This window comes from Phasianus colchicus, unplaced genomic scaffold (assembly GCF_987193195.1).
Source record: "Phasianus colchicus unplaced genomic scaffold, bPhaCol1.hap1.1 HAP1_SCAFFOLD_60, whole genome shotgun sequence".
NCBI lineage: Eukaryota > Metazoa > Chordata > Aves > Galliformes > Phasianidae > Phasianus > Phasianus colchicus.
Genome location: NW_028325236.1, coordinates 48,240 through 74,744, shown reverse-complemented (window position 1 = coordinate 74,744; position 26,505 = coordinate 48,240). Strand labels below are relative to the sequence as shown.

The 26,505-nt window shown below is 40.9% G+C and overlaps 1 protein-coding gene across 19 annotated transcripts; it reads right to left on the bottom strand.

Moving 5' to 3' along the window:
- LOC149911664 (annexin A4-like) lies at positions 1-25,767 on the bottom strand. 19 transcript variants are annotated; one of them, XR_016463025.1, is made up of 7 exons: positions 24,080-25,767; positions 23,899-23,993; positions 23,536-23,649; positions 22,563-22,619; positions 22,171-22,247; positions 19,492-19,639; positions 1-597 (listed from the first exon to the last, which is right to left on the bottom strand). XR_016463025.1 is itself a non-coding variant. In XM_090133431.1 (6 exons), the coding sequence occupies exons 1-6, from the start codon at positions 24,156-24,158 to the stop codon at positions 10,115-10,117; spliced, it is 504 nt and encodes a 167-aa protein (XP_089989557.1). In that variant the 5' UTR covers positions 24,159-25,767; the 3' UTR covers positions 7,155-10,114. The 19 variants fall into 19 exon arrangements, 10 of the variants coding, with proteins under 10 accessions (XP_089989557.1, XP_089989558.1, XP_089989559.1 ...); XR_016463023.1 differs by lacking the exon at positions 1-597 and adding an exon at positions 7,155-10,125; XR_016463024.1 differs by lacking the exon at positions 1-597 and adding an exon at positions 18,067-19,221.
- Between the last annotated feature and the right edge of the window lie 738 nt (positions 25,768-26,505).

Here is a 26,505-nt window from a genome sequence, read left to right as displayed (position 1 = left end):
ATGCTTTGAAACATCCACACAATACATATCAAAGAAGAGATTATCTTTACTGGAATGAACGTAGCTCATTCTGATTCTAGTTCCAGAACATCTAACAGTCTTTAGAAATCTCTCACTTCGCTTCAATGATATAACAGTAAATGATTAAATCATTTTCTTTGTAAGGAAAAGATGTATTTAAATCACTCTATCAAAATCTTGTCATTCTTCTCTATTGCTCTTTTCTTTTTCTGGTTATTAAATGATATTTACATCTTAATCTATTTTGCTAAGATACAGAAGTCCTCCTATTTCAGATGCTAAGATCTATTCAGGGGCATTTGACCTAGAAGACTTTCTGAATTTTGGAGTACTTTGTTTCATATAAACATGAATAGAACTACAGGGAAATCACAGAGGAATAGTATCTCTTCCAAAGGAACAAAAACCTCCTGAAATAATAAAGCTTCAAAAGAAACAGAAGCATGAAATCAGATTATTTACTTTAAAACAAACAAACAAATAAACCTACCTTCCATTATCTTATGTTCATTATATTGTTTTCTTTCTTTTTCTTAAGCTACTTAAGACCAGGTGCTTAGAACTGTCTTCATTTTCCTAGGAAGGAGAACAGCTTTCACATTCAAGTAGAAGGACATATAAGCATGTTTGAGGACAGTCACAGATTGTAATTCTGCCTCTGAGGATCAATCAGTAGTACTTTTTTGATGCGTATGAAAGGAATATTTGAAATAAATACTGCATTGACTTCGCATCCTATGAAGGAGGTCAAAGGAAAGAATTTAATTTTCTGCTGTTTGTAAAGTCCCCTATGTAGAACATATCACCTTTCCCCTAAGATCAGCTGGTATCTCTTTGTAACATCAGCATAAGTTACCTTGACTGTCAAGCATGTGACTCACATTCTAATCAAGACTTTGACTAGATTTTTGTGGGTTTGTGGGTTCTCAATATGTAGCTCATGAAATACAAGTATCCTTTTCATACCTGGATCAGTCTTTCAGTCATGCAGTTATGTTCGTTTCATTATCAATTTACATAAATTAATATCACACACTTTAACAGAGTCAAGTAAAAGTATCACATATTTCTAAAACACGGCCCTGAATATTATGCTTTGAAATCATTCAATTAAAAAAGAAACAGGACTAATCTTTGATTGAGTAGCTTTCTTTTATTCCTAGCTAAGCTACCAGCATGTGCACTGGCCTATATAGTAATTCAATATAATAATTCACCTAAAGATTACATAGCAATTATGTTTAAGAGTCATTATGTATAGAAAGATGGTAATGACTTATGTTCCTTCTACAATGACTCTCAGCTATTTAATATCACGATAATAACCATGACAAGAAATGGTACTTAGACAGTAAAACATATTGTTCCTATAATTGAAGCGTAAATATACAATATTTTTCATCCTTAGTCACTAAACTAACTACCATTAATAGGAAAGAGACAGTATATAAGTGTATACATATATGTTTATATATTTGTTTATATATTAGTGCACGAGAGAGACAGGAAAAGAGGAAGAGAGACAAAAACGTGGTAAGATAGGAAAAAAGTAACTGACAATATTGAAAATAAATATATGCATTTAAATAAGAAATATAAATCTAATTACTTTAAACCTGATTTCTCCACTGTTGGATTTCCTGAGATATGGATAAGCACTATTGACATGTTAAAAATACAACACCACTTTCATCTGGCTAGGAAAATGTATTAGCCCTTAATCCAATATATTTCTGTGATGCCACATTTAAGCAGTTTTCCTCTGAAGAACAATAAATCAGAATATCTCGAAGAAGGTGTTAAAAAATCTGGTGACAAAAGTGACCCCAATTCCAAATCTCAAAGGAAAATAAGTCACCACCCACAGTCTTATTACCTTATTAGACTTGGGTAGGCTTGTTCAGATATTTTTTGCCCTATACTTGTGTCTACTTGAAGAATTTTGTAAATTTTGGTCAGTGAACAAAATCTGTAAAAGAGATTCCTTTTTGAATTCCAAAATAATTCATTTAATTAATTACAAACAATTTTGAATTAGACTCAGACTCCAGAACTTCCCTATTTCCTCTTTTTTCTGGTGACGGAAGTGTAACTATATGTCATGGTTTTAGATTTTTGTTCTCAGTATTCCACATCATAACACCATGTAGTACATGTTAAAGCATTAATGCTCCTGTTCCATGCATAGTAGATACTTCGGGGTACCTGTTTTAGAAGAGAAGAAGAACTATATCCCCCAGAGGACTGCTCACTGTTCTGTTACCATTTCTGCTCAGTGGGAAAGATAAAAACCATTCGTAGATCTCTTGACTTCCCTTTTTTGATTTTCTGGCTCATCTCTGCTCCCAGCCATATCACCTCAGCTTAATTAGAGTAAGGCTTCTATTTTTCAGACACTCTCACTTTAGTTATTAGCTTCAATTCTAATTACGTTATATTATATTGCATTATAGTATGTTATCTTGCATTCTGATATCTTATTTAGTAAATTAGTTTGTTTCTCCTCAGATCATTGCCACTGTGCTGTTTTTAGACCCATCTCCCTACCTTTTCCCCTTTTCCTTTTCCCAGGGCTTGGATTCGCAGGTTCCCCTGCCTCATTAGTCTATTACCTATGTTAGTGTCTGAAAAGTGCTAGAATAGAAGTAGAATAGTGCATAGAGGTGCTCATTCACAAAAACTCAACAGTGATTTCATAACAGCTAATTTAGCTACTTTGATAAACGTTACTGCCTTGAATTACTAAAAAATTCCTGCTAAGAGCAGGTGTCAGTGAATTTACATTGGACAGAATAGCAGTGTACTTTCCAGAGAAATGCTTGTGAATATATCTGAAATCAAGCCAACAATATTCATAGGAAATTTACCATTCACACATATTTCAAAATTGCCAATGGCTTCTACACGATCAACTCTGCACACTTCTTACAAAACATTTCACTGGGATTAAAAATATAAAGGTTCTGTACTAATGATTGCTGGCAATCTTAGGTGAAATTTTTCTCACTTTTTTCACTTACATTAACTCCATTTCATCTGACATACTTTTTAGATTAAAACATTTTTAGAGTGAGGATCTTCACTTTCAGCATTCTTTTCTTAACATATTATGTGAGCCTTATGCTGCTGTATGGGCACTAATGCATATACTAATTCTGTACGACTAAAAAGCATTAACCGTGAATCTATCCTTTAAAAGCATCTATCTTTCAAACACGTAAAATGTATCAAAGAGCCTCTCGCTGGGCTACCATATTCCACACATGTAGAGTATTTTCTTGTTGTTATTAATCACGGGCACCAAAATATCATTATGAAAATTTAAGCACATAAACAATATATTATGAACATACTGCTCTGATGACCAAGAAGGCCAATGAGTTCATTGAAAAGAGCATGGCCAGAAGGTCCAGGGAGGTGATCTTCCCCCTCTGCTCTGCTCTGGTCAGGCCTCACCTGGAGTACTCTATCCAGGTCTGGGCTTCCCAGTACAAAAAAATGCAGGGATCTCCTGGAGATAGTCCAGCAGAGGACCACAAGTGACCTGGAGAGTCTCCCCTATGAGGAAAGGCTAGGTAACCTGAATCTTTTCAGCCTTGAGAAAAGAAGACTGAGAGGGGATCTTATTAATGTCTATAAATATCTTAAGTGTGGGAGTCAAAGGGACATGGCCAACCTCTTTTCAGCAGTCCATGGGGACAGAACAAGGGGAAATGGCCATAAAGTTGAGCATAGGAAGTTACGAACCAATAAGCGAAAGAACTTCTTCACAATGAGGGTTACAGAGTACTGGAACATGTTGCCCAGAGCTTTTCTTCAGAGGAGGGGAGTTACATTCAGCTAGATTGAGTCAAGGTTAGATATCATGGGGAAGACAGAGACCCCCATGCTTTCTGGGAACGCAGAAAACTGCGTTTTCATCAAAACTTACTATAGGAAGTAGATTAATTATCTGTTAATATATATTCTGCTGGTCCTATCGTCTGATTTCTTGACTGAACAAGCCTACACATGCACTGTGATGCTGAAAATGCTTATCACTATTTATAGACAAGATTATTCCTACCTTAATGGAGAGAAAAAAAAAAAAAGCATGATAACATCTAGATAGGAAAATTCTTTTTATTAAAGGCCAAGAGGAAAGGAAAGCAAGAAGAACTCTTAAGAAGAAAGTGGAAAAGAAAGAAATCAAAAGGGAGAAAAGCTTGAAAAGGGAACGAGGGGGGGAAGAATGAAGTAAAGAATGCTGAAAGTAGGGACTGTTCAAACCTCACTAAAATTGGCTGTAGTGAAGGGGCAACAGGATCCCTTCTCTGATAATGGGGGAATAGAATTTATTTATTTTTTCCTAGAAGTTCATATTGTGTTGCACTGGTGATTAAAGGTGAGCATTGCTTACATATAATCATGGACTGGCCTGGGTTGGAAAGGACCATAATGATCATCTAGTTTCAACCCTGCTGTCACGGGTAGGTTTGCCAACCAGCAGACCAGGTTGCCCAGAGCCACATTCAGCCTGGCCTTGAATGCCTCCAGGGATGGGGCATCCACAACCTCCTTGGGCAACCTGTTCAAGTGTGTTACCGCCATCTGAGTGAAAAGCTTCCTCCTAACCTCTAACCTAAATCTCCTCTGTTTCAGTTTAAGACCATCCCCCTTTGTTCTATCACTATACACCCATGTAAACAGTCTTTCCCTTCCTGTTTATAAGCTCCCTTCAAGTATTTGGAGGCCACAATGAGGTCTTTCTGGAGCTTTCTCTTCTCCAAGTTAAACAAGCCCAATTCCTTCAGCCTTTCTTTCTTTATACAAGAGGTGCTCTGGTCCTCTGATCTTAGCAGCCCTATCAGGACCTGTTCCAAGAGCTCTGTGTCTTTCTTGTGCTGAGGGCCCTAGGTGTGGATGCAGTACTCCAGATGGGGCCTCACAAGAGCTGAGTAGACGGGAACAATCACCTCTCTCTCCCTGCTAGACACTCCTCTTTTAATGCAGCCCAGAACATAGTTGGCCCTCTGGGCTGCAAATGTACACTGATGGTTCATGTCTAGCTTCTCATCTGCCAGTACCCCCAAGTCCTTCTCTGCAGGCTGCTCTCAAGGTGGTCTTCCTCCTGCCCTTATAAATACCTGGAGTTGTCCCAGCCTAAGTGCAACCTCATTAGATTCTCAGGGGCTGACTTCTCCAGCCTGTTCTGGTCCCTCTGGATGGTTTCCCTTCCCTCCAATGTATCAACTGCACTGCTCAGCTTCGTGTCACCTGCTAACTTGCTGAGGATGCATTTGATGCCATTGGCCAGACCATTGACAAAGATGTTGAAGAGCCCCGTTCCCAAGACTGACCCTTGTGGGACACCACTTGTGACCGGCCTTCACCCTGACACAGAACCACAGATCATGTCCAGCCAACCAGTTCTTAATCCATTGAAAAATTCCCAGGGAACTACATGCTGGTGATCCTCACCTCTGTACCTGGGAAGATCATAGAGTAGGAACCATGCGAAGGCACCTACAAGATAAAGAGGTGATCAGAGACAGCCAGCACAGCATCACAAAGGGCAGATCTTGCCTGACCAATCTGATGGCCTTCTATAATGGAGTGACGGTATCACTGGACAGAGGAAGGACGATGTCATTTACCTCGACTTCTTCAAAGCCTTTGACATGGTCCCTCATCACATCCCTATCTCAAAATTGGAGAGGTATGGACTTGAAGAAGGAATTTTTCAATTACTTTAATTTCAATTACTTCAATTTCACTACTTCCTATAGTAAGTTTTGATGAAGTAATTTCTAGCTTTCTTCTGATGTTTTTATTTTGGTAGTTTGTAATATATTATTAAATAGCTATTATTTTTGTCTGTATTTCCTATGACAAAAGTTCACTAAAAATGGAAATTTTTCTAATAAAGAACTGATCAGCAGTCTCTTCAGATAGAATCTGAACAGAAACTTCAGTGCTTTTTTTTTTCCCTGAAAGTCAATACAGTTTAGAACCTGCTAATCCTGACTGCATCTTTCACTAATGTTTGAGGTCAAAAAGCTAAATCTTGAGGGGAAAAAATAAATAATACCTGAAAGCTTACAGTAACTAATACACTTTGAAACAGCAATGATAGAATATACTGAATAAATGTATCTTCCACGTGAAGATTTTTATATCTTCTGATGAGTTATGCAACTTGTTAGAAACAATGTTAAGAAAAACTATTGTAATTTTATTTTATGATTTTTAATATTGTGCTTGCTTCAAGCTGTGAACTACTGTTGTTCTCTTAAAAAAAAAAAAAATCAAGGAAAATTGCACCTAGGTATGTATAAGGATTATTTTTAATGCTAATGTGTGAAGATTATGCAGAAGCATACTTTAGATACGATCCCACTGATTCTTTGACTCACAAACATCCATTAAAATTGAAAGATACATTGTAGATAAGCCAGCTTCTTATGTGCCTGAAAATTGAGTAACAGATTTCTAATTTTAGAGAAATTACCTGTTTATATATTTTTTGATAAAACACAGTCAGGATATGTTTTGAGCTTTTAAGAGGGAAAGTAAATTTACAAGTAAAAAATTAAAAACTGTATAATGTAAAAGCTAAAAGCAAGTTTAATAATTATCGACTTATATAGATTGGTGTAAAATTTTCAAATTATCAGAAAAAGTCTGGAAAGAAAGAAGTATTCAAAATTCCAAAAAATATTGCAATATTATTCCTGAAGGATGCTTTCCCAGGATTTACTGGGATCTTTACTGGACAAAGTATTTCCCCTTCAGCTCAAACTAGCTGTGTGCTCTGGTGGCCAGGCAGGGTCCTGTCCACCTCTCCCCAGATGGCCACCTCTGTCTTGGCACCAAACTATCCATCCCATAAGTTTACCACTAGCTGGCGGAGTCCCAACTCCAGTACCACCTTGCAGGCTCACATGGCCATTCCTGGTAATTCTTTTGACAACAAAAGCTCCTGTGAGACCATCCTTCGCATCTCCATCCTTTTCCCTTGCCAAAATCTGTCATTTCTTCTTCCCCAAGTCCTCAGGAATAGGGGAAGGCAGAGACCAGCATTCTCTGAGCTGCTGTGCCAGGACAACAGAAGGAATCCAGCAGAAGGACCTGAGCTGACTGGGGCCCTGAGAATGTGTCAAACAAGTTACAGAAGTGGCTACTCATGTGGAGAAGATGACTTTGGTTCTGACATGAAGCAGCCTGAAGTTCAGCATGAAGGTCATCTTTTCAAGATGAGGCATATTGAACAATTGATTCAATAAATAAAAAATGAGTAATACTTAAGAAAACGAACTCACAAAAACAACAAAAACAACACATATTTCTCTCTCTATTTTTCCCCCCTTTTGGACCTTGAGAATCTGCATGGGGATTCTTAAGTCCCTACCTGGTGACCCTGGTATGAAAAAGACATTGCCACATGGAGCAAGAGCTCAGCCAGGGCTGGTGAGAGTCCAGGGCACCCAGCAGTCGCAGCAAAGGCTGAGGGAACTGCCTACAATCAGTATTAAAAAAAGTGAGTGTTACCTACAGATGCTTACTGGGATTGTGGAAGATGATGAAGCCTGGCTTTTCTCACAGGTGCTCAGTGACAGGAGCACAAGCAGCACCAGACACATGCTGCAGCATGGACATCTTCCAGCTGGGAGAAAAAGACTGTCCCCATGAGGATGCGTTCCCAGAAAGCATGGGGGTCTCTGTCTTCCCCATGATATCTAACCTTGACTCAATCTAGCTGAATGTAACTCCCCTCCTCTGAAGAAAAGCTGTGAGATTTTAGCTTGGACAAGGCTTTGGAGATGATTTATTGTAGCCTTTTGATACATACAGTGGGCTTAAGAAAGATGGAGAAAGACTTTTTCTGATGATCTCTAGTGACAGGAGAATGGGGACAATTTAAATTCAAAGATATATTTAGATTAGAATTAAGGTAGAAATCTGTCACTATGAGGCTGTTGAGGCAGTGTAACAAGCTGCCCAGAGAAGCTGTGGATGCATCAGTGGAAGAGCTCCAGGTCCAGTTAAATGGCACTTTAGAGTAACCTCATCTAGTGAAATGTGTCCCTACCCAGGGTGACACTTAGTAGAATGAAAAGGCTCTCACTGTGAGGGTGCTCAAACGTGGAACAGGTGACAGAGATACAGAGGATCTCAATCCTCCCCAGATTAACCAGATATAAGTAAGCTTCACTGAATCTAACCTAAAGAACCAACAACCAATGCTTGCAAGTTGTATTCCGTTCAGAGGCTTTCCTCAGGAAACGAGTCAAAGAAGAGAAGCTATGAAGCAGCGGTGAAGGGACAGCTGTCCCACTTACCCCATTAGTCCAGTGGACAGTTCAATGGTACAATTTTCTGCATCTATACAAGGCATAGAAAAAAATATAAGAAGTACCCAAGCAAAAGGGGTGCGTTGAGATCCTCTGGTACCATGGCAACACTGATGTCACCAAAAACAACACAACTAACTCAGTTTTCTTTAGTTCAGTAACAGTCTGTATGATTGTTTGCAATTTAGTCTTCATAGGAAACAGAATCACCGCTTTTCTCTCTACCTGAAGAGAATGTACACAGGGGTAAAGTGATGGGGGGACAGACACACTTATACATGCATCACTAAGCAAGAGCATCCGTAAATAAAAGCATGCTACATAAATGCCAGCTGCGGCTAAACAAATAGAATCACAGAATCACTCAGGTTGGAAAAGACATTAAAGATCATTGAGTCCAACGACCTAACCTGACTACCCTAAATAGCCTCTGCTAAATCATCTATCTGAGCAGCACATCCAAATGGTTTTTAAACACATCCAGGGATGCGATCTTTTAGGTAACAAAGAACTTTTTTATAGCTATAGTTTTATAAAGTTATTCTCTCAAGTTGTTCAATATACTTAGAACCAAAAGGGCAACTATGTACCATGAGAAATAACGAAAAATAAGGAGAGAGAAAACGAAGGAAGAAAGGAAGTAAGAACATGTTTATATTGAAAGAATTAAAAATCCACTCTTCAAGTTTCTGAAAAAGAAAAATAGAGATGTTACCATGCAAGGAATTAAGCAATAATTCTTTTTCCAGCAACCAATACAGAAATATGAAGTTCTGTTTGGAAAAATAAATGCTGAAAACAATTAATAATGTAAAAAAATATATTTATTTTCAGAACTCGCTAATTACATACATTCTTCTAAAAGTTTGAGGTTCCTTTATTAAAATAATTTTCTAATCTAGAAGTTACATAAGCACTTATGTGAAAAGGAAAGATTTATAGATTTCTCATGCAAAGGCTGCTCTGAAAGCAATGCCTTCTATTTTATTTTGTTGGCCCATGATATCAGAGGTAGACATCAGTAGTATAACAGTAGAGATTGAACGTTCCCACCAATATCCCACTAGATTTTGTTGCCATGATGGCAGCATAGTGGCAGTCTGTGAAAATTATATCTGACACAGAAGTGCACATGAAACAAAGATATAACTGAATTCCTCCATGTGGAAAAAACAGCATCCATTGACATTCTTCAATACTTGATGAATATTCACAGAGATTTAACAGTCAGTGTTAGCATAGTGTGTTAGGTGGTGTGTTTCAGCAGTGGTGACAGTAATAGTGGATCAAATCTGCTGCTCCAGGCTTTTTTTTTTTTTTTTTTTTTTTTTAAACAATACGCGCAGCATACAAGCCCTTCTTCAATCACCACCAAAAATGCATAGCTAGTCATGGTGACTACATTGAAAAATAATCTTCTGTAGCTTAGAACTTATTCTATTTAAATGGAAACTATATTATATAAGATTATGATGATACAATTTGATAAATGGGAAGCATTACTTTCAGAGCAAAGAAAATATTTAAGGGAATGTATTTAAATCTTATTTAATTTATTGTGACTTTCTAAAAGATAAACAAAGTCCAAGTGTCCCATAAAAAAAAATTTAGTATTTCTAAATCAATTTTTCTGAAGGAGGGCCACAAAGATGATCAGAGGGATGGAACACGTCCCCTGTGAGGACAGGCTGAGGGAGTTGGGCTTGTTCAGCCTGGAGAAAAGAAGGCTGCAGGGTGACCTCTTAGCAGCATTCCGGTACCTAAAGAGAGTCTACAAAGAGGAGGGGAGTCAACTCTTTGAAAGGGTAGATAATGGCAGGACGAGGGGAAATGGTTTGAAGTTGAGGGAGGGAAGATTTAAGTTGGATGTCAGGGGGAAGTTCTTTACAGAGAGAGTGGTGAGGTGTTGGAACAGCTGCCTAGAGGGGTTGTGGATGCCCCATCTCTGAATGTGTTCAAGGCCAGATTTTATGAGGCCCTGGGTAGCCTGGTCTAGCATTAAATGGGGAGGTTGGTGGCCCTGCATGTGCAGGGAGGTTGGCGATCCACAATCCTTGAGGTCCCTTCCAACCCTGGCCATTCAGTGATTCTGTTATAACATCTGTACATTCATTGATTATACAGTATTCCATCAAAAAACCTTAAAAAATCTTTTAAAAATGAACTAGCAATACATACTCTTCTAAAGGAAATGCTGAATGATTTAAAAAAGTGTTCAAGTGTAATTGAAAAATGTTTGAGTATGCAACTGAACATTTTGGTGGGATATGTATGCATGTAAAATAGATTTTTTTTAAATCTGACTTTGATTATGCATCCACTGATGCATAACAAATGTACTTGTATGGGATACACATTGCTGTTGCAGATCACAAACCTGTGGTGCCTGAGAATATCCACCAGTAACTTCACTACAGCTAGACATTTAAAAATAATGGACTGCTCAATTTGCTGTGGTTTCAAGAAGTTGATACAAAAATAAAACATTTTTTGTATCAGACTAAATATATGTTAAAAGAATGAAAAATATATGTTAAATTTTAATATTTCATTTAAAAATTGTACCATTCTTAGGTGCTGAGTTGATGACAGGGCCTGCTGGGCTGCTGTGTGTGTCTGGGGTGCCCTGTGCTGGACACAGCCAGAACCAAAATAGACCCATACCTATTACTGTTAACCACTAGAGATAAGAAATTAGCTGAAGTCTGTTCTCACTTACTTTCATACCAGAATAACAAACACTTGCAAAGAAACAATCACAACTATTTCTTCCTGGGGAGTAGGTAAACAACCCACACTTTAAATACTTATAAAAAAAAAAAAAAAGTTATTTTTGATCCTAAATCTGCAAAACTCTACTGTTTGAGGAGTACCATGGAGCAAATGAGGAAAATCACCAATTTTTATGATCTTCAAGATAAGAAGTCCCCTCTATGTAAAAACAAATAAGAAAAAAAAAAAGAAAAAAAAAAAAACATGCTAGAGAGTACATTAGAAAAGAATTAAGCTTTCAAACAGAGCATGTTTTCAAAGAGATCTTCAAATGTTTTCACAGTTCATTTCCCTCACTCTCCACTGTTTTAATACAAGTACTGAGACATGCACCTGTAATATCAGAAAAAGTAAATACCAAGCTATGCTTGCAGATGTTGAACTGTGACTATGCTGGCTGAAAATCAATTACATAGAAATTGTAGAAATATCCAGAATAAAAATATCTAAAGAGAAACAGAGAAAAAGAGGGTTGGATGCTTCGGATAACTCTTAAGTGTTCTATTCACTGTCACAAACAAAGCTACTAAGTTTACAGTGACTGCTGATAATTTTCTCAAATCTGTGATTCTTTTTTTCTCCAAAATGAAAAACAATTTTAATTACAATGATTTAATACAGTTGCTACAAATATGAGAACATGATTAGACAAAACATATGCTTCAAAATGTTTCTTCCTATCTATCATTTAATATTTTTATGCAGTTCCATCACTTCTATGGTCATAGAAGTCCATCTTTTCATTAAGACAGTTTAGTGAACATTATTATTATGAGTAATAAAATATTATGAGAGGTTGGCAAAGAACCATTTACATGGATTATGAGACCACATAAGTATCTTCACAATTTAGGTGGAAAAAAAAAGTGTAAAAGAATAAATATGTATTCATATGTTTACATACATATGGACATATAGTTCATTCAGCATAGGGAGTTCCAGTGGCCATCAAGACACTTCATCAGTTTTTTGATCGTTTGTTTGTGAGCATAGGCTGATGAAACAAAATGTCCACTATATCTATCTAGTGGCACTGGACAAAAGAAAATTGGTTAGGTTCCACACAAGTTAAATAGTGGCTTTCTTATCTACTTTAAATATTCCCTGTGATATTTTGATGTAATATATAGTTTTGGAGAGAATGGAGTTTCTGTGAAGTACATATGGCAACCATAGGAGAGAGTGATGGAGATATGAATAGTTGGTAGCAATAGCATGACAATGGCAAAGGAAATTACAAGTATCACAGAAATTTTTCTAATGATGAATACAGCTGATGAATGTGGAATTAATAGTGAAGAGGAACAATGGTTTCACTTAAAGTCACTACAGGCAAATAGGATTAACTTGTCAAAATCTGTTCAAGCTCTAATTTTTAGCACTTCAATATTTTCAAAACAGTTATTGTAAATATTCCTTTCAAATACTTATGGCTTAAGCCTTAACAGCACCTCCAAGTCTAATTTTTTTTTCTCTTGTAAATATTCACATGACCAAGATTTTGTTCACTGTACTATCTAAGGAGTAAATAATCTCCATAAAAAATGTTCATTTCTTCATAAAACGATAAGGTCTGACTTGTTTATTTTTCTTCTTTTCTCTCCTTCTTATCTTAAAAAGTGCTGTCAAAGACTGTTCAATAGGAATGCTACTGTTTTTTTTGTTGTTGTTTGTTTGTTTGTTTGTTTGTTTTGTATGCATTAATCTGCTGCAGTATTGTGATTGAAGGAACTATTCGTATGGCAATGATTCTGCAGGAGCTTATTATGAACTTCAAAAATCAGTGATAAAATACAATATATATTGTAGTTGTCATAGCCTCCAGATGCCTTGAATTTGCTGATTGTCTAAAAAATTCATAAATGGGAACATGACGAGAGACATCTATCTATCATGTCTCTTTACTCTCTGTCTCAAAAAGAGCTTGAATATAAATATTCCATCAGCTTTGCATTAATGAATTCAGTGGATACTTTGCCTTCTGTAACATTACTTTCTTTCCTATGACTTGCTTTTTGATAAATTTTTCCTATGGCTTGCTTTCTGCTAAATTATGTCACTGCAAATGTAAAGATCCTTTCCCCTCTTTTGAGTGTATTAAATATATTATATGTACCTGAAACTCTACAAAGGGGATGGGGGGCAAAATGCCTCCTATACTGTCAGAAAAGAGCAAGTCTGACACTGCCTTATGACACTAAATATGGACAAGTCTCTGGAGCTGGACAACATGTATCTCAGAGTCCTGAACTAACTGACTGATGTGGTTGCCAAGCTACTCTAAATCATTTCTGAATATTCATGGCTGTCAGGTGAAGGTCCTGGCAAGTGGAAAAAGGAATCATCACTCCCATTTTTAATAAAGGGAGAAAGGAAAATCTGGGAGACTATCGACCAGTGAGCCTTACCTGTGCCAGGGAAGATCACAGAGCAGAACCTCCATGAATCTACTCTAAGGCATGTGCAAGAAAGGGGAGGGGGGTGATTCAAGAATGCCAACACAGCTTCATCAAGGATAGACTATGCCTGACCATAGAAGTGCTCAGGTTGGAAAAGACCTCAGAGACCATCAAGTCCAACCACAACCTAACCAAACTTACCCTAATTCTAACAACCCTCTGCTAAATAATGTCTCTGAGCACAGTAAACAAATGGTTTTTAAACACATTCAGGAAAGGTGACTCAACCCTGCCTCTGGGGAGCCTATTCCAGTGCTTAACAACCCTTTCTGTAAAGAAGCTTTTCCTGATATCCAGCTTAAACTTACTCTGGCACAACTTGAGACCATTTTCCGTCATCCTGTCACCAGTGAGAAGAAACCAACCCTGCACTTGCTGTAAGCACCTGTCAGGTACTGGAAGAGAGTAATAAGGTCTCTCTTCAGACTCCTTTTCCCCAGACTAAACAGCCCAATTCCTTCAGTCGCTCCTCATACGGCACATTTTCCAAGCCCTTCACAAGCCTTGCAGCCCTTCTTTGGACCTGCTCGCACCCCATGTCCTTTCTGTATTGAGGTGCCCAAAACTGAACACAGTACTCGAGGTGAGGCCTCACCAGTGCTGAGTACAGGGGCCAAATTACTTCCCTAGTCCTGCTCACCACACCATTCCTGATCCAAGCCAGGATGCCACTGGCCTTCTTGGCCACCCGGGCACACTGCTGGCTCGTATTCAGCTGACTGTCCATCAATATACCAGGGTCCCTTTCTGACAGGCAACTTTTCAGCCACTCCTTCCCAAGCCTATAGGGTTGCCTGGGGTTGTTGTGACCAAAATGCAGGACCTGACACTTGACACTATTGAATCTCACACGGTTCACCTTGGCCCATCAATCCAGTTTATCCAGGACCTTCTGTAGCACCTTTCTCCCCTCTGGCAGATCAACACTCCCTCTCAATTTGGTGTAGACTGCAAACTTACTGAGGGTGCACTCAATCCCCTCATCAAGATTGTTAATAAAGATGTTAAATAGAAGCGGCCCCTGTACTGAACCCTGGGGGACACTGCTCATGACCAGCCGCCAACTACATTCAACTCCATTGATCACAATTCTTTGGGCTTGGCCATCCAGCCAGTGTTTCACCCAGCAGAGCATACATCCATTCAAGCTATGGGCAGCCACCTTCTCCATGAGAATGTTGTGAGGGACAGTGTCAAAGTCTTTACTGAAGTCCGGGTAGATCACATCGACAGCCTTACCTTCATCCACTAAATGGCTCACCTTGTCATAGAATGAAATCAGGTTTGCCAAACATGATCTACCATTTGTAAACCCATACTTACTAGGCCTGATCCCTTGGTTGACTTTTAATTGGTCCATTATGTCTCCTGAGATTATCTGTTCCATAATCTTCCCTGGTACTGAGGCGAGACTGATAGACCTGGAGCTACCAGGATCATCTTTCCGTCCTTTTTGAAGATGGGTGTCACATTTGCCAGTCTCCAGTCCACTGTGACATCCCCGGTTAGCCAGGACTGCTGAAGGATGATGAAGAGTGGCTTGGAAACCACATCCACTAACTCCTTCAGCACTCTAGATGCAATCCATCTGACTCCATGGACTTTTGAGCATTCAGCTTCTGGAGCAAGTCCAAAACCATCTCATCGTGGATTATGCAGGGCCTATTCTGTTCCCCATCCCTATCTACCAGTGCAGGAGGCTGTGTTCCCAGGGAGTAACAAGTCTTACTATTAAAGACTGAGGCAAAGAAAGCACTTAATACCTCAGCTTTATCCTGATCCTTGGTCACCATGCTGCCCTCGGTGTCCAACAAGTCATGGAGGTTCTCTCTAGCCCTCCTCTTGCTGTTGATATATTTATAGAAATATTTGTTGTTGTCTTTTATCTTAATGACCAAGCTCAGTTCTAACTGGGCTTTGGTTTTTCTAATTTTCTCTCTGCACAGCTTCACTCCATATCTGTAATCGCCTGGAACAGCTTGAAAAGCGGGCTCATGTAAAATCAAATGAGATTCATCAAACCAAAATGTAAGGTGTTGCCACTTGGGTTGGAGCAATCTCAGATATGTGAACAGACTGGGAGAAGTACTCAATGAGAGCAGCTCTGTCAAGTAGAACTTGGGGGTCCTAGTGGATAAAGAGCTGGATGTGAGCCAGCATTGTGCACTTGCAATTTGGAAGGCCAACAGTATACTGGACTGCCTCAAAAGAAGGGCAGCCAACTGGGTAACAGGAAGAAGTTGTCCCCCTCAGTTCTGTTTTTGTGAAGTCACACCTGAAATACTGTGCCCAGGTCTTAGGCCCTGAAGACAGTGAAGATGTGGAGCTGTTGGAATCAGTCCAGAGGGCAGCCACAAAGATGATCAGAGGGCTGGAGCACCTCTCCCGTGAGGTTCAGGAAGTTGGGCTTGTTTATACTGGAGAGGAGGATTGTTTTTCTGGGGAGACCTCATTGCGACCTTCCAATACTTCAGAGGAGTTTATGAACTGGCAGAAAACCAACTTTTTTCATGGTCTATTAGTGAGAACGGGCAAGAATGGTTTTAAATTAAAAGAAAGGAGATTTAGGTTAGATGATAGGAGGAAATTTTTTATTCACTGTGGTAAAGGACTGGAAAAGGTTGCCCAGAGAAGATGCAGATGCTTTTTCCCTAGAGGCATTCAGTGCCAGTCTGGATCAGGCCCTGGGCAACCTGATCTAGTGGTTGATAACTATGTTCATGTGAGGGCATTGGAACTACATGATATTTAAAATCCCTTCCAACATAAGTCATTCTATGATTTTAAAATGAAAGCTACAACTCCCGTTGACTACAGTATATTTTTTTTTAATGTTAAATATTTTGTTTGCTTCTCTTCCCACACAGTTAAAATCTTTTCTAAATTTGACATCAGCACTTATTCACAGAGAGAAATGTAAAGAACATTTTCAATCTTACTGTAGAGGGAGCCTTTAATTAATTAATTAATTAATTAATTAATTTTTGTGACTTCCGAGAGATCTATTAGAAAGTAACGTCGCAGATCTCATCTGCAGTTTCAAACATAGAAAAATCTCAAAGCAAGAAGGCAAGCAAATAATTAAATGAATAAGAGCACCTTGAAAGGAAATATTTTGTAATTTTACAAACTTCTCTAGGGAATAGATGTCATCTCTAATTCTCTTTTAAAGTTGAACCTTTTTTTTAATTCACATTGCTGTGTAAGGAAGAATGTAGTTTCCATTTCTGACACACAAAAAATAATGTGTATTTTATCAGCATACTCAAGAAAAATAAGAACAAATCAATATGGCAATTAATGACCACGTATTTCAATATGTGGTTTAATGAGAGTTCTTAATACTCTGAGACTAATAACCAGATTGCTGTATTGTGCAATGAAATATTTTTCTTAAGCACTAAGTTTATGACTTTCCAATTAAACCTTTACTATGAGAAAATGTGCAAGTTCTACATCTGAAATATGTTCTCAAATATTCTCTAAATAAAAGACTGCATTCAATATAAACCTACAAACTTGAAGAAAAATATATGATTGTAAGGTATTAAGCAACCTTTTGCTTTAGGTAATGTTTCAAAAATTTTCACAAATTGGATTAGATGCCCATGTTTTAATCAGGCTTAAAAAATTGCTACTTATCTATACAGTCAGTTTCTTCACTGACAGCAGGATTAATCTGCAAATCTCACTGGTTAATGACAATGCTTCAATATACAATACTAATTATAGGGCTAAAAACTTTGCTCCTGCTGAATTCCATATCTATGGAACAATGTAACTTTACATAAGTTGCTCCAAATAATGCATTTGAAAACAAGTTTGGAACTCTCAAACATTATTCTGTTTTTCCAAGAAGTCATAAGACAGTGAACTTTTCTTCTCAACTGCGCTGCTGCTGTCTACTGGTTTCAGCATACTGACTCAAGGACAGCCTGATTCCTGCTTCTAAAATCTAACAGTATTTTAGGAGAGGGTTTTTTTGTTTCTTTGTTTTGTTTGTTTTGTTTGTTTGGGAGGAGAAAGAAAAAAAAAGTTCCTATAGACATATAAATGTAAAACATTATTATTAATGTCATTAACAAAATACTGAAATAACTTATAATACTAGCAGTTCAATGCTTCTCTTCGAGGAAAACAAAAGGTTAGGTTTCTTACTTCAGTTGTCTGTGAAGACAAATTTTATCAGTATTTTTTTAGTTGATTCATTATTTCCTTGATAGATGTGTTTTATTTTTCTCCAGAAATATGCAGTCTTTCAAGCAGACAACTTTTCATTTTGTTAGCCAACTATGCTTTTCCTCACATTTAGTTTCAGACTCCAAATTCATCTTGTAACGTGCTTACAGTGCATTAGATATCAATTTAATTAAAAAAAAAAAAAAAAGGAAACAAAACAAAAACCTAAAACCTTTTGCTTGTAAATATTTTTGGCTAAAAAAAAAACAAAAAAAAAAACCTACAACTTAAAAATATTTTCTTTTTTTTGTTGTTGTTTAAAAAAGTGTTGGATTAAAAAAAAAAAGTTGGTTTCTGTCTCCATATACTTGTATTTGTATTCAAAGTAGATATACTTAAATGTAAAAAAATGTAATCATGATGTGAAATCAACCATGTTATAGTGTTGGCTACACTTAAAACAGCATATAAAATATTTTAATAGAGTGATGGCAAATTTGGTTCATTAAGAGCCTTGTACACAGTGCTACCTAATACTTCAGATGATCACTACCTTTTTGAACAAGAACCAACTTGTTGTAGGATAACCTACAGTTCCTCAGATAACACATACAATGTGTTTTCTTACAAACGTATCCAACACCCATGAATTCCCCCAGCACAGCCCTACCAACACCGCAGCAAGTTTGATTTGATTTTTCAGCTAAGTTATTTCAGCTGTTAAAAAATTATCTAAGTTTAATCTAAATTTTAAAATGAGGCTTTAATTCTTTGCATGGAAATAGGAAAAATAATACCAGAATGTGATTCTCAATAGTGTTTAATGAAAGCACATAGCCAAGTCAAAACAACAGAAATCACAAGATATTTTTGCTAGTTAATTAACATAATTGCTAGTTACCATGACAAAGTGTTTCAATAGGCCTTAAATCACTTGATGTCAATGGAAGAGTCTTCAATATAGGTGCTTCTTAACTTGTTCTAACTTTTTTTTTTTTTTTTTTTTTTTTTTAAGATAAATCTCAAGTATTTATTTCCCCTAAAACACCTACAAGAATACTGTACTAAATTTGCATAGAAATAGGACATCAGACATTTACAGTTTGCAGGCATGTGGACTTCACGTAAGCACCCACAGGATCAAATTCAAGGAATGGTATTTAGAAACTACACTTGCTTTTCTTAAAACTTGATCTGTTGTGCTCTTAACCACTTGCACCATTGCTCATCTCGTTTTTTTTTTTAGAAGAGATTCTAAAGTTATACTCAAATATTAAAGGAAAAATCTCTGAAAAACATGTCATATTTAGACAAGATGAGCTTCTTCAATTGAATTTTTACTTGTTTTATTTTTATCTTTGTCATCAGGCAATGAATTATGTCTTGTTTCCCTCTCAAGACCCAGCATGAAATGTATCTGAATGCTATCTTTTCCTCAACTGGTCTATTCAAGTCTTCTGCAAAAACAATTTTGAAGATCAAAAGTAGTGATTTCAAAGCACTCTTACTAATTCTAATGCTGTATTTCCTATAGAAGAGCTAACTAGAAACTCAGAATAAAGGATACAGTAAATATTAAATTAAGCTCCAGTTATTACAATTAGTAATCCTGGAATATCTTCATGCATTTTAGCAAAAAGCACTTGAGATTCAGATTTAATCTGAAATTCAAAGACAGTTTCTATTTACATTTTTTTTTTTTAAAGGAATATAATGGAAAAACTTACAGTAGGAGCAACCGTAGACCTCAATTCTTAACCCAATTTGGCCTTCTCCATTCCAATCTAAAGGAACTATACGTACATAGCGAGCAATGACTGGGTGTTGCAAATCATGTCGGACCACACTATCAGAGTTTGTGTTTCCAGGAAATGCCTAAGGGAAAGAATAAGAAAATTATTTTATTATTTCTATCTCATACACTGTAAAGATTCTGTTATGAAGGAAAATTTTAGGTAGTGAAGACCTCCGAGTGACTAGTTAGCACTTAAGTTTGGTTAAAATGTTTTCTTTGATACTGAGCAAATGAACAGTGGTTTTAAAAAGTTTTGTAGTGCTCACAACACAAACACTGTAGCACTGGAACCTCGTGCTTTCTCCACAATAGATACAGTAAATTCAGATAAGAGCTGCTGCTAGATAAGAAAGTATTTTGCATCACTGATCCATTGCTCAGTTACTAAAACATTTATAAAGATGTCCAAAAGGGTTGTTCTGTGACAAGATACCCATCCTCTAACAGATTACAAACAGCAGTCACTGTCTTGTAAACAGAAACACTGATATATCCTATTTCCTACAGCAGACCCTCCAATTTCTCAAATTTCCAGGAATACAAAGATCTTTCTTTATTTTTTATGTACTACCTTCTGGAAAATGAGCACACAGTTTCTCTCCTAACCATAGTTACCTCCCACAGCAAAATCAGCTCTTTTTTGACTTTGGAAGTCAAAAAAGTACAAAACACAGTACTCTGTCATGGTTTTATAATTTTGTTATCGGTATTCCACACCAAACATCATGTAAAGCACGGGTAATTAAAGAGTTAATACTCCAGTTCCGTGGACTGACATCTTTCTGGATGCCTGGTTCTCAGAAGAAAGGAAGAACTACACATCCCAGGGGACTTCATGTTCAGAGAGGAAGATAAGCCATGGGAGGGAGTCATGGGATCTTGCTCTCTGGCTCTCTTGCTCACTGCCTAGCAGTGTGTGGGTCTGCTCCCCAACCGTGTGCCTTCAGTTCAAAGTAGGCCTTTTAGTTTCGGACACTCTCTCTCTCTTATTTGATTTATTAGCCTCAATTTCAATTATATTATATTATATTGTGTTATCTTGCATTCCGATATCATGTTTAGTAAAATTAAGTTTTCCTCCTTAGATTGTTGCTGCTGTTCTGGTTTCTGGGCCCAGCTCCCATCTCCCTTCCCTTCCCCCTTTTCCGTCCTGTTTTTGGGCCAGGGGGCCTATGGGCTTGCTGCCCCCTGTCGAGGGCACACGTTGATCTAGATAACTCCGTGACAGACTCTCAAGTAAAATTTAAAAATGACTGAAGTAAATTCAGTGCTTCTTTTGTAATTTTGTACCTCTTGGTAAAAGATTTCATAGTACTCTGCTTAAAAGTAAATGATATCTATCTGTTAACATAACAGATTTTATTGTCTTTTCATCTCATGCACAAACCATTTGTTTTCTAATGGTAAATGTTGAAGATTGCCATTTAGTTATTTTCAGCATTTTCAGAGAAACATCATAAGTCTTCATGAGTAATTTTCAATAAAACGAGTACCTTGGAGCAGTAAACAAAGAAAGGTGATCTTTGCCACACAAATAAACCCATATAGAATCCTATAATACATTCAAGTACTGGAAATAAAAAGAAATGAAGAAACAACTAGGCTGTAAATGTATCTACTGCAAAATATAGTCATCAGAATTTTGTAAAGCCAAAAATTTAGGTTGACACTTTGCATATAGATACAGCACTAGATATTTCAGATGAGTATCCATCTTGTATACTGCACAGTAGATCTAGGTGTAGGTAAAGATTCACAGAACCCTTTCCTTGATGAGCTAAAAAAAAATAATGCATGTAATATTTTTTATAAGGTTGGTTGTTGTACTGCTGCAATTATTGTGCTAAATAATGATGAAGACACTCGCGGCTTCATAGTAAAACTTGTTAGGTACAAAAATTAATGCCTGTGAAGCACTTCCATATTTGAGTGCTAAGCATTTATGAGAAATACAATAGTTCTGTATTCTGAGCTGAATAGCAGACAGACAACAACAAAAAGCACAGGCTGAACAAGAACTAAACAATCTATTGAATAACTGCCTACCATCTCAGATTTAATGCTGTTATGTCCTTGTTAGCAATGCCTCTGTACCATCAAAAACTATGGCAGAAAGTCACAGAGATTCAAAGGACCGCTTTGCAACAAGCTCCTCGTATACTGCATGAACATTCTTTCATCCCTGCAGCACTCTCAGCTAAATCAGGATCGCCCCACAGAAATAATTCATTTTCACTGCTAACAGTCTTGCAAATTGGCCGACCACAGCTAGTACCATTTTCAAGACCTGCTGCTTTGTGCTGCCAATCAAGTTTCTTAGCTCCTCTCCCCCCTGCCCCAATGGCAGTCACACTTCATGATCTCTGCTTTCCATGCTGGAGCTGCAGCCAGTTGGACTTAGGTTTCTCAAGTCCCTTTCAGTCTCAGGAGGGAATAAAACAGCCAGAATGGAATGGATGCAATGGGGCTCTCTCTAGGACACCTGCTGCCTCAGAAGAGTTCACATCTACTGGACAGCTACAGAGCTCCTACAAAAGCATCACACACAAACAAGGAAGGAAAGAAAAACCCAGGACACTGTGCAGGGGTCCTACCTCTCACTAGGTGATACCTGTTTATGTCCATCCTCTGTACACGGAACTGCACCTCATCTGTTCCCCACTTCTTCTCCCCCGCTTCGTACAGGCACTTCAAGACATTAGGGGTGACAAAGTAAGGCTCATGGAGAAGACTGGGCGTACAGGAGATCTTAAATCCCTTGCAGCTAGAGCACTGCTGGCACGTACTTGTCTAGATCACGGATATTTTCCAACAAGCACCTACCAGGCACGGCAACCCACAGCCAAAATCTCATTGCCCCTGCCAAGTAGCCAGCCTGTCGAGAGACCTCTCATTAGAGACTTGCAAACAAGGCTAAAAACATTATTTCCATTTCACAGGCTGGCTTCTCTTCACCACGCATCACCTGCACAAGAATAGATTGGGAAGCACATTACTACGCACCTGAGCATCTTGCTGAGCATGGGCATCATCCACATACATTCCTTCATCTCTGTTTCCCTGCAAAGACACAAGGATAGAAGACTCAGTTCACCAGAGCATCTACTGGAAGCAACTCCTGAGAATTCCCCACTCATGAAAAGCTGCTGGGGATGGATAATGGAGTCCTTCAAAGGGAACACTAGCTTACAAATGAAATGCAGCTCAGATGTACTTTGGGCTTCCTTCTGAAACGAGCAGCAACCCACTTTACTGGGACATTTAAAGAAGAGCCCACAGCACTCATGCACACCCAGAGTCAGAGTTCCCTCCCCGGAGAGGCTGGGTTTGAGGTCATGGGACACACAGGGTGAGAAAAAGCCAGCCTGGAGCTCCTCACCACTGAGTGCAGAGCTGTGCCCACAGCTCTGAACATTCACCCCCTTCTCCCCTCAGCTTGGCTCACCATTGCGAGGGACACGAGGACCCTTCGAAACATGGGAGATGTGTCAGATACGATGCCATCCTCAAGGGAGCAGCCATATTCCAGCAAGAACACACACACAGCACCCGTTAGGAGCAGGGCCACCACCTGGGTGCTGCCCACAACATTTGCCAGCTGTAACCTAGCTAAGTACAGAACTGTGCCCAGGGCTCCCAGCAGCACTGCAGCACTCCAGCCATCATCATTACTGCTACAGCCTCCAATTAAGAAGCGCAGACAGGAAGAAACTGACAAGAGAGCCTTTTGCACTCCTTACGAAGCTTGTAGTTCTCATTAATGCCACAAATCTCTCCATTGGTGCGAAAAGCCAGAATTTCCATTGGGCAACCTTCATCTGCTCCTGCTCCCTAGGGAATCACCAAGGCAAGACTTAAGATACCAGCACCTGCTTGTGACGTGCAACCAGGTTTCTTTAAGAGAGAGAAGACATGCATAACAAAGCAGTAAGTCCTTGGCCAGAACTTAAGCAATACAAAAGGAAGATTTCCAAACCTTCACAGCCCTCCTTAGTTCGTGCACGTCATACATGGTGGTGGGAGTCATCACCCCAATGATCACCCTCTCAAAATTCCCACTCAGCTCCGACTTCAAGTCATCAATCAAATCCTAGAAGGCAAAGAGGAGAAAGGAGTTGGCAGAAGGGACGGCCTTTGAGGACAGAGGAACTGAGCTGTTCAGCACTCCTCTTCAGGCTCCAACCCTCCTTGCATCAACAACTGCTCTGAACTGAACAAGAACAAAACAACCTTGGTCAGGTGAAGTCTCTGCCGACCTTTCTCTTGTAGAGATTGGGTCGTTTTTCACTTTGCGCCCAAGTGACACAACCACGTTCATGCATCTCTGCAGACCACCCACCCTGCCAGTAGTGCTCTTAGAGGTGATCAGAACTTGCTGACGCTGGGAAACATTTAGTTTGGTCAAGACGTCAGTGATGGCATCTTCATCCGTGCCTGCAAGAAACAAATGGAAGCTAGTCAGGATGCTTGCACAAGGATCAGAAGTGCCCTCTGGTCTTGTGCCACCTCCAGTCCCTCACACAGCCAGCTCTCAACAGCTCCAGGACTACATCGATGCACACAAAGCTGCCAGGACCCACGCCACCAGAGCAGCTGCATTTCGGGACACGAAGGGCAGTTCTGTTTCCACTTTCCAACAATTTTTAGGGCAGTTGTGCAGCAGAGCAGTGCAAGCAGCTATGCTTCCCTCTATCAAACCACCAGAGCAGCCATTCGCAGTGCTGGGGAAAAAATAAAAGTTGACCATGGAGGGAGATCAACTTAGCAAAGCCCTTCATGGCCTTCCTGAGAGCCTGCGCTTCTTGCTCAGCGCTGAAACTTGAGACCCCCTCGATTGTTGCCTAAGGCCACAAGAAAAGGATTTAGCAAAGGCAGACCGACGCACGCAGAGTTGAACTGGAAAAAAAAAAGAAGACAAACATGAAAGATGTGAACACAGAGATAGTAAAACTCCACCCACACAACTGATGCTTCTCTCTCACTTCTGTCTCACACGGCAGCCTGTTCTAGTGGGACTTCCCAAGCATATCAGAAAGAAGCCACGGGGGCACAACTGCATGGAGAACATATCTCCATATTGCTGCCCACGGAGTACCTGGTTTCCAGTGAAACAAAAGCTGGACCACCCGGCATCTGTGTTCAGGCCCACCAGGCCTTCTTCCTAGCAGTTCTCCACGTCAATCATAAAGCAATGCGCTCCCATCATAGCCCTAGTCCTGACTTCTCTTGTAGCAGGTAAGGACCAGTATTCTGCACCATTCCTTTTGCTCTGCTCGGCACTGGGGAGGCTGCAGCTGGAGAACAGCGTCCAGCTCTGGGCTCCCAGTACAGGAGACAGCTGGACATGCTGGAAAGAGTCCAACGCAGGGCTACCAAGATGGTGAAGGGACTGGAACACCTCTGCCATGACAAGAGGCTGAGAGAGAGGGGGCTGCTCAGCCTGGAGAAGGGGAGCTCAGGGGGATCCCACCCACGGCTGTAGAAGTTCCGCACAGAAGTTTGTCCTGATATCCAACCTAAACTTACCCCATGCCTGTGTGTCCTGCGGAACCCCACAGATGTGACAGTGGGCTGCTTCTCAAAGGAAACCAGTGCTCGGCGTCGGGAGCGGTGGAGGAAGCAGCTGATCCTGCCAATAACGCTGCCATCGCGCGTCCCTCCCCGGGACTCCCACACCTTCCTCTCCCCAGCCCGGCTCGGCTCCTCGCAGGCTGCAGACACTGCTGAGGCACTCGCGCTCCAGGCCGTCATCTTCCTCCCGTGCTGCCGGACCGCTCTCTGCAGGGCTGCGCTGAGCTCCTGCTGCTGCACCAGAACCGCAGCTCCCGTGCTGACGGACGGCGGAGCTTCGTGCCGGCACCCACAGCACGCGGCCCCCGGGCTGCTGGCGGCACGGCAGGATGCTCCCGTCCCCGCCTCCCTCCCACCGCCCCTCGGCTCCGGCATCCTCCCGTTATCCGCCTGAGGAAACGAAGGCCCCGCACAGGGCTCTGGACGGGCTGACCGACGGCTGATGCCAACGGAACGACGTTCAACACCGCCACGCGCCGGTCCCGCACTTCGGTCACGACGACCCGAGGCATCTCTGCAGGCCGGGGGCAGAGCGGCTGGAAGGCCGCGCGGAGGAAAAGGATCCGGGGGCGCGGGCCCCGGGTCCCCGGAAGCGGAGCGGGCGCGCGGCGCGGGGCAGCGCCGCGGGCAGCCGGGCCGGGGCCACGCGGGACGCGCGCGGTGATGACGCAATGACGGCGCGACCGCGGGCGCAAACGACCCCGCCGGGAGCGCCCGCCCCGTTCCGCGGGCCGACCAATAGGAGAGCGGGAGAGGCGGGGCCGAGCGCGGGCTCTCCGCCAATGGCGGCCGCGGGATTCCGTGCCGGGAAAGCGGCGCTCCGCCGCCCCGCGTCCCCGCCGCCGCCCGCCCCGCGCCTCGGGGCCCCGTCCGTCCCGCGTCAGAACGGAGCCGTCCTCCGGAGTCGGCGTCGCGGCGGGGCGCCGCCGGCTGAGAACCGGCGGCTGACTGCGAGCGGCGGGACGCCCGGTGTCCGGGAGCGGCTCCTGGCCGAGCCGGGCAGCCCCGAAAGAGAGGGACCGACCCCGCCGATCGAGACGCGTTCGAGCCCGGCAGAGTCGGGCGGCCGCCTTCGGTTCCGGCTCGGCTCGGCTCGAACGGTCAGCAGCGCCGTGCTGAGCCGCTGCCCCGCAGGCGGAGGACTCGACTGCCGTTTTCTGTATTCACGTCTGTCCGAGAAGAAAGCTGGCGGCGCTGGCGCTGACCAGGGAGAGGGAGGCCGGGGGCCGGAAAGCTCTCGGGCTGCGGCTCCAGGGCAGGCAGAGGAAGTCACGGCGCTTTGCTGCTGAGTTCGTTACCCGACGAAGCCCGACGCGGGGGGGCTGGGCAGACAGTCTTGCCAAAGAGGCCCGTGCTACAGCAAGATTGACAGCAC

What these genes read in the sequence shown, in the direction of transcription:
- LOC149911664 (XM_090133428.1), bottom strand. Translation starts at nt 24,158, where the DNA reads ATGCAGCTGCTCTGGTGGCGTGGGTCCTGGCAGCTTTGTGTGCATCGA. An exon ending in AGCTGTTGAGAGCTGGCTGT is followed by an intron (nt 23,994 to 24,079) that starts GTGAGGGACTGG and finishes TGTTTCTTGCAG; the next exon opens with GCACGGATGAAGATGCCATC. An exon ending in AACTAAGGAGGGCTGTGAAG is followed by an intron (nt 22,620 to 23,535) that starts GTTTGGAAATCT and finishes GTGTCTTTGCAG; the next exon opens with GGAAACAGAGATGAAGGAAT.